An 8,566-nucleotide genomic window follows, 5' to 3' on the forward strand; every position below is an offset into this window, starting at 1 on the left:
AAAGTCAGGCCTAGATGTGTTCCGTCTGTCCAATGGCATGAATAATTGTCTAGCCTAGTGTCTTTTCAGTCTGGCCATTGGTCTCGTCAAGCTCTGTTCAGTCTGGCCACGGGCTGTCAAAGTCTGTTTGATCCGGTCAACACTTATTTTTGGGTATAATCCAGTTGTCCGCGACCAAAGTCTGTCTGGTCAATACCTGTCTTGAGTCACTGATCTGATCCTGAGAGATTATAGGGAAAAATTTTTTGGCTGTGACACAAATTGTGACACTTTTTTCGCTCTGACACAATTTGGGACACTCTTTGACTGACACAATTTGTGACACTTTTTGGCTTTGACACAAATTGTGACACTTTTTGACCTGTGACACAAATTGTGACGTTTTTTGGTTGTGGCACAAATTGTGCGCTATTCGGCTGAGACAAAAATTTTGACACAAAAATGCTGAATTTAATCGCAGACGGAACCAACTATTGATCAAACCCTCTCCAACCTCAACTCGTACGCTATAGTGAATATATAATCAGAATTTTTCTGACCTCGCGAAAGTCTGGTCAAGTGTTTCTTAGCTCACTGCACAAGAAACCTCGCACAAGGTCCATTGCACAAGCAAACATCTTTGGTATCCTTCAGACCATCTCATTTTTTACATTAAATAACATAAACTTTTATTAGAAATCTTTCTTAGATATGAGTTGGTTTTTATCAAAAAACTGTACTTTTTTTATGAATTCCTTGATCTTTTACTGCTCAAGATTCACCCGCAAAATATATAAGGAGATGACTCTGAGTCTTCTTGTATCTTCTCAAAAAACAGCAGAAGGAAAACAAAAAGAAAATGGTATTCGAAAAGCTCTCTACTATATAATAGGTGTGGAAAACGTATGTACTTTTAAAAGATGTCCAGTGAAGAAACTCGCTTCTTATAAATCTCAATTTGGAACTGGAGATTGTCTCTCATACTAATGTATACAAAAAAAACAAAGTAGAGTTTCACACGCAGAGCATAAAACAAATATACGTCAAAATTCAGAAAAACTATATGAGTATAAACTTTTGACTAAACTGAAAAAAATTATTAGTGGCAACAGTAAAACCTAAGTCGGCAATTGTTTTTTAGATACGCAACTTGCATCTCTCTTTGCATTTCAAAAATTTTCTTTGGTTTCCATAATTAGTACGAAGAAAATGTCAAAACTTATCTGCACGTATTATGAATTGATCGTTTGACTAATTTTATTTTCAAGTTTTTGACACAATAAGGAAATCTAAAACAGTAAGTTTTTGGTTTTTTTTAAATTTTCTTCAAGTTTTCATGTTCATCATGAGATCTGTTCTTTTGTTGACACACAAAAATGTTTTTTTTTAATCCCGTAATACATATATCTCTCCACATTTTTTTTTCAATTGGAAGAAAAATCTGAGCGAAAAAACGACACAGGCGATTAATTTTTCAAAAAGTCCACCGTTTTAGTATTTCTCTATCAATTCGACCCTCAAGCATTGTAAAATTTTCAAGAACTGAATACATTGGATAATTTTCTCCTCTGAGGGTTGAAAAGAGGGAGTGGTAAAGCTCATGTGTGAAAGTTTAGTCAAGGTAAATAATTTGGAACTAGTAGAATATATATATATATATATATATATATATAAAAAATAAATATATTTATATATATATATAATATATATATATTATATATTTACATATATATATATATATAATATATATATATATATATATATATATATATATATATATATAACATCAACTAAAACTAGTTTTTAAAAAGATTTAAAGAGTGGAGAATCAGAAAAGAGTGGTTACGGCCATAAAGCTCCTAGGAAAACTAAAATTATTAATTTTTTTAGGCGCTGAGATGCAATCTAGTTTTTTACAGCAAAACTACGTCTTCAAAATAACTTATTCTTTTCTGACAAAAAAAATCCAATTTGAGTAATTTTAAGCGTTAATAACCTGTACTGAAACGATGTAACCCGAGGTGACTTGGTGGAAGTATGAACCGGTTGATCCAGACGAAAATTGGCCATGGTCAGACAATCCAGACAAAAATTTGCCCATAATTCGAGTTTGCCGAATTGATACAAGTTAATGTGAAGTAATTCGAAAAAGTGCGTTCATGTTGCGACTCTGTGTGACCATTGGAAAGTTCGCGACTATGATCCGAAAGTGCAAATACTCGGAACTGTGCGACTATGATCAGACAAAAAATGAGTACAAAACTGCCCGGTTGAGCTGTCATCAGTCAAACTCGAGAAAAGTTGTGAAAATTGCTATAATGATTTGTATTTGGAAAAAAATTAAGATATTGTTTCAGAGACAACTACTTGATTAACCTGCAATTTGTACAACTGAACAACAACATCAGCCGACGTATTCCAGCACGATAACAAGAACAAACTCCGGTAGCATAAACTAAATTAATAATTTAGGTGACGTGACCAAACTCACCAAAATTGTTTAAATTAATTTCCGTCACACAGGGGAAACTTGATTTTGATATTCAGAAGTTTCAGTGGTAACAAGTTGGCTGGTTTGGCCAACATAGATGGAATTGCATCCCTTACATGTAACTATAAAACCCTAAAAATCAAAATATTGTAGTCATGCTTCAGTGAAGTCGTTTTTTTTTGCATGCTCCATCGGGATCAGGGCTTGAAGCAAACAGATTTTTTTATCCTGAGAAATTTTGCGGGCCTTTACGGTTTTTTAACTGATCTTCTTTGTTGAACACAGTTTCACTTAACTTTTCCTTTTTGCAACTAACTGAAGCAAATAAAGCTGCATTAAGCTAAGTGTTTGTGCCGAGCGAGAATTACGAATATCTATCAATGCTCTGTTCGCACAATTAATATAATAATTTTGAAAAAGTCCGGATACAAACCATTAGACCATAATCGGCCACTAAGGAAGAGTTTAGGGTCTTTTTATGTCATCAATTTTTCTTTAAAACGAAGATATGTGACATATTCTAAAGTAAATAATAATAAACACTAATCAGATCTAATCAATAGTTTGTACGAATTGATTCTAGAATGAAATAAATTCTAGAATGAAAATTCTAAATGAATTCTAGAATGAAGAAAATGTTTTTATGATACTTCACTTTCCACAAGTGATTTAAAACTCTTATACTGGAAAACTTAAGATTGACAACCGTTGGTACCTTGTGAACGTAGTTCTTACCATTAAACTCTATCAAATTCATTCTGACAGAACAAGCAGAAGCATTTGTCCCTCAATGACCTCAAAAGAGGACGCATGCAAAAAAACATTCAATTTCAACGTGATTTTTATGTTTTTGCGTCCGCAGTGCTGAACCAGCATATGTAAATAGTAAAACTAAATTCAGTTCTGAAAAATTACTTAAAAAGTGTATTTCAAGTTTCTCCATGCGCAGTTTATCCTCACTATGGTTAAAATGACGTCATTGATTTCACACATGTTAGTTTTATCCGGTAAATTCTGAAAAATTTGCTTCTTGCCGAAATTATGTCTGAGCGGCAAAATATAACGCTTTTGTAGCTGGTAACTGTTAATTGCTAAATTAGTAATGGGAAGGGAAGCTCGTTTTACTTTTTGTCTCAATCTATGCACGCAGAAATTGTTCTAAATACAGCTAGACGACGTCAAAAAGACAACAAGATAATTGAAAGACTTGAAAAGAATTTAGCTTAATCACTTGAACTAGATAAAATCGTTTATTTAAAATCTTGCAGGTTTAACTTTGACAGAAGTTTTTCGAAATATTAAGAGCTTTCGTCGTATTCCTGATCTGCCAACCAAGATGGAATTTGCTGGAAACAATATTTCTGGATCGTTGAAAATTGCCAATGCTTTCAATCAACATTTCGCATCTGTTTTCAAAGAAGACACGAGCCCTCTTCCAGTGCCACTCGCCTCAGCAGACCCCACAAGTTGTCTAGAAGATATGTACTTCCCTAACAGTGAAGTGAAATCAATGATTCTTAGTTGTCCTTCGGGTTCTGAGTCACACGATAAATTGCAGCCAATTTCACAAAAACTTTTTCAGCTGCCATTGTCCCAGTTGTTACAGAGATACTTAACAAAATTATAAAACAGCATGAATTTACAGAGAGCTGGAAGAAAGCAATAATTAAACCCCCGCATAAAAAAAGAGTCGAGAATTGACATAAAAATTACAGACCAGTTTCAATGTTGTGCGCGCTTTCTTAATATTCATTAAGTTATTGTATAGAAAATTTAGGGATCGTTTATTGAAAATTTAGACAATCGCCAGCATGGATTTAGGCCCAAGCATTATACAATCACTCAAATGCTCCAGTAACGTGGAAAAAATTTTCAATGTAAGAATGCTAAAGAGTCTGTATTAAGCATTTATCTCGATATTGCAAAGGCGTTCGATATAATAAATCACAAGGAAAATTTGTTGAAGCTTATAAATTTTGGTTTTGATAACCAATTTCTCAATTTTTGCAGAATATTTATCAAATAGAACGCACAGCGTTTATGTTAATGTTGAGTATTTGTCAGAGTTAACTGTTACGACGAGTGGTGGTCCACAGGGTTCAGTGTTTGCGGTTTTCATGTTCGCTGTAAAGATCAACGACCTTCCATCTCTAATGGAGAACAGCACATATCTTTTTGCCGATGACACAAAAATTATTGGAAGTCAAATGAATTTATTTTCGCTACAAAACGATTTAAACAGTTATACCAAATGGTCAAAAGAAAACAGGTTGGAATTCAATAATGCAAAGTTTGAAGCTATATGTTTTGATTTAAAGAAGTTAGATCAGTCTGGTGTTCACTTGTACGCAGATGATATTGAAACTACATGCAAAACTGCGGTGAATGATCTCGGCATAATTATTACTAATAATTTTGAAATGGGACAGTCATATCAATGAGCGGCCATCGAAGGCACAACGATAGCCTTTTTTCTTGAAGAGAAACGTTCCTTTTTCTACAAATACGAGAGTAGAAATAAGTTTAAATTAAAGTTACATTTTATCGATTCTCCCCTACGCGTCAAACGTATGGTTCCCCAATTGGCCAAACTGCAGAAAACTAGAAAAGAGGCAAAGACCAGTGCTCAAGTGGTCTCTGAACAAGAAATTTTTTACCGATGGTGAGTGCAATCAGAGCCTCATTTACAACAATTTGTTGCCAATCAGTTTTCTTTTGGTTCAAAATGATCTTCTTATGCTTAACCAAAATTTATAACTGTGATACTGCCCTTAAGTTTGGTGATTATTGGAAAGTTTTCATGGGACCCCGTAGTAACCGTTCGGCAACAAAGCAATTTTTGAGGACAAATTTTAATTGGACGAAATCAGTCAAATTGGAAGAGTTTTTTGTTTTGAGAGTTGTGAAATATGTAAATGTTCTCACCAAGCGAAATGACATCTCAACTTTCGACTGGACATGTCCAACAGTGTTATTTCGGAAACAGCTGAACTCTCTTTCGAAATTAAAGGCTGTGAACTTTAAATACTATCAGTCTCCAGTTAATTTGTCCTGTTTTTGTAATTAATTAACAAAGTGATTCCCGCATCGCGGCTACCAAGTCAATTTAATAATAATAATAATAATAATAATAAAATAATAACAATAATAATAATAATAATAATAATAATAATAATAATAATAATAATAATAACACACTCTTTACACAAAATCCAGTTTGTAGTGAATTAGCAATAAGCACAATTGGCTCAGTGGTTACGACTTGCTATGCAAATTAATTGTTACAACTACCCATGCGGAAGTTCGAATCGCAGATAGAGCAACTCTTGTACATACTAATTTTCACGAGAATTCGAGAATGAAGTCTAGCCATTGTAATTTGGGACATGAGCAGAGTACTGGCGTTCCACAAAAAAGCAGAATATCTTTAGCCTGACTCAGCGCTGATTTGCTCTGTCACTAACCTCCGGGTTAGTATAACTATATTGTATATAATTTACTGCTTACATGCAAAGAAAAAGTTTTCATCATTTAGCCCAGTCTTAAAAGGCTATATTTGAGAAAGAACTGCTGATATGGATGGTTAGTAAAAGTATCGAAATGATTATCTGTTACCTGAAATTGCTGTAATCTATAAGCTCTATTTTTTTGCATCAGGAATTATTTTGAGTAAGGTAAAATAAATCAAAGAAAAGCGAATCAAGGGTTAGAGAGATACAACTTTAGATTGCATAAAAAAGACGCACTTTACTCCAAGTGACGATAGTGTTTTTCGTTTTTCGTCCTCACATCACAAGGCCATGAACATGGATCAGGCAGCCATCACTTTTCTTAGAAATTTCATTAATTGAGGATGTCATTGCCCATTAGACTGTCAAATATCCGAATTAAAATTTGCTCTGTCAATATACTGAGCAAGACTTTGAAGAAATTTAACAAAAACACTTTGTTTTATCAATATGACAACTTAAATTGTCAACGTTTTCATTTTTTCGGACAAATTTTGTTAAAAAATAATGTACGGAGTAGGGCGTTACACCACCACATCTGGCTCTGACTGTATTAACATTATGTTTCGGAAAAATTCAATTAACCGGTTTTTTTTAGTGAGTATTAATGTAACTCGGCCATGTTACTGAAAACCGTAGAGGGAATTGTTGAAAAAGTTTTTGCTTTGATAGCTTGTGACTGCGTACAGTGCGCCATGCGCTTGCATGCTCAATTGTGAGTTGTATTCGAAAAGACAAAAAATATGTTTTTTTTCGGTTCGCTAATTCTTCAACAAGGCCAGCCATCCATGGAGGAAGCCACGTGGTGTACATAAATCGAACTCAGTAAATTGTTTCTTGTTCTTGAATTTGATCCTCGAGCAAAAAAAAGACTGCCACAAAGTGTGAAATGGAAAAAACTCAAATGAAGACTCAGTGGCAGTACAAATAATTGGAGACGGACACCTATATAAAAATTCAACAAAGAAATTAAATAATTTGCAGAACATTGGAGCAGAATTTTTTAAAATTTTCATTTAGCGACTCTAATAGGGATTTAAATTATAGCTGGAAACTCACTCATTGCTGTTGTTATTTTGCCCAAATCATTTATTTTATTTACTCATTATATGAGTTTCTCCATATTGTAAAATTTCGACAATGAAAATAAGGTCACAAAAATAGATATTTGTTTTTTCGAGAAACAGATAACCGTAGCCAAAATTTCCAATGCAATGAAGTAAGAAGGTGTAATTGTTGATAACTGCAATGAGTTCTGTAGAGAATAGATTGTATTTTATCAGCAATCTCAACAATCAAGATTTTGCTCCAGATTGTTCTCGAGGTTTTGATTACTCTGCCCTATTAACTTAATTTTACTTCATAAATGTCACTTTGCTTTAGTTCTGTTATCTCCACAAACGTAGAGACATCTGGTTCAAACTTTTTGGCTGATATATCACTGGAATCAAAATTTGTTCCTCCATCACTTTTGTGGAAATTGCTATTCGGTTTTTTTTTTACTTTCACTCAATTATTGGAATAAAAAAGACTATTCTCGGCACAATAGTGTTTGAAAGAGAACATACTCCACTCAGTTTGTTCACAAAGAGATTTTAATCCAACTTTAGTAGTCCCCTATACTTTAATTACAATCCGGTTTTTTCGGCTGATTTTTTGCTTAAACAAAGAGATAAAAGTCATGTGGCGAGCACTTCCTCTAAACTTCCGCTTCAGGTCTACGAAAAATGGTTCTCACGTTTTATAATTTTTTGTTTAAAATTTTCGGTGAAAAACTTGTTTTTCTTGAAGAAACTTGAAACTTGACGTTGATTTAGGCCAATGCACATAAAATCCGAATCAACAGAGAATGGTGTAAATTGTCTACGAAAAACTTAGACTTCTGCCTGTTTTCGGTTGATATTCGGCCAAAAAAATGCATTGAAATCTATTTTTCAGTAAGGTTAAATTGTTCTCGGAAACGTGAACAAAATCCGATACAATGTTAGGATTTCAAATATTTTCAGTGATTTTGTTGCCATAACTAGCATCGTATTTATATTTTTTGAAGATGTTTTTAGTCCTTGGGGGTGTCAAAATGCCCAACTTTTGCCACGAACTTAGGTTCAATAAACACAATTTTTTTATCTCAAATGTTTCTGTGTAACTAGCTCTCTATCTGTGTCTTTGGGAGATTCTTATACAACCGCGACCTTGAACACTAGAAATGCACTAACAGGACTCCTTAATAAACCATCTTCGTTCCAAAATTGTTTTTTAAAGGAATGTTATTGGACTTAAAGGAATGTTGATTTTGAAAGGAATGTTAAATGAATGAATGCAAAAATACTTCTGGACCGATATTTGCTGTGTAGGAATCATCAAAAGACTTTAGCTTGGCGTTAATTGCACGATTTATGGTCATAAGGATTTTAAATCTGTAAATTGATTTCCTGACAAAAATGGGAAACTTACCCCGAGACAATTAGCAATAAGGTGAGCAAAAATTTCATGATTATTAATGACTAGAGAACCGTTTTAGCCAAGAGATAGAATATACCGAAGTGTTTCAGTTTAATTGAAAATTAAATTTATCACGCGGTTTCTG

At 33.6% G+C, this 8,566-nt stretch overlaps 1 protein-coding gene across 1 annotated transcript in view; it reads right to left on the reverse strand.

Annotated features, from left to right (window-relative positions):
* LOC142337017 (uncharacterized) overlaps positions 1-8,566 on the reverse strand; it is a 40,158-nt gene extending 31,592 nt beyond the window's left edge. The window contains exon 1 of the mRNA XM_075386049.1: positions 8,434-8,566. Coding sequence (XP_075242164.1) covers positions 8,434-8,471 — 38 coding nt within the window. The 5' untranslated portion in view covers positions 8,472-8,566. The remainder of the gene's footprint in view (positions 1-8,433) is intronic.

This window comes from Convolutriloba macropyga, chromosome 3 (genome assembly GCF_964194025.1).
Source record: "Convolutriloba macropyga chromosome 3, txConMacr16.3, whole genome shotgun sequence".
Taxonomy (NCBI): domain Eukaryota; kingdom Metazoa; phylum Xenacoelomorpha; order Acoela; family Convolutidae; genus Convolutriloba; species Convolutriloba macropyga.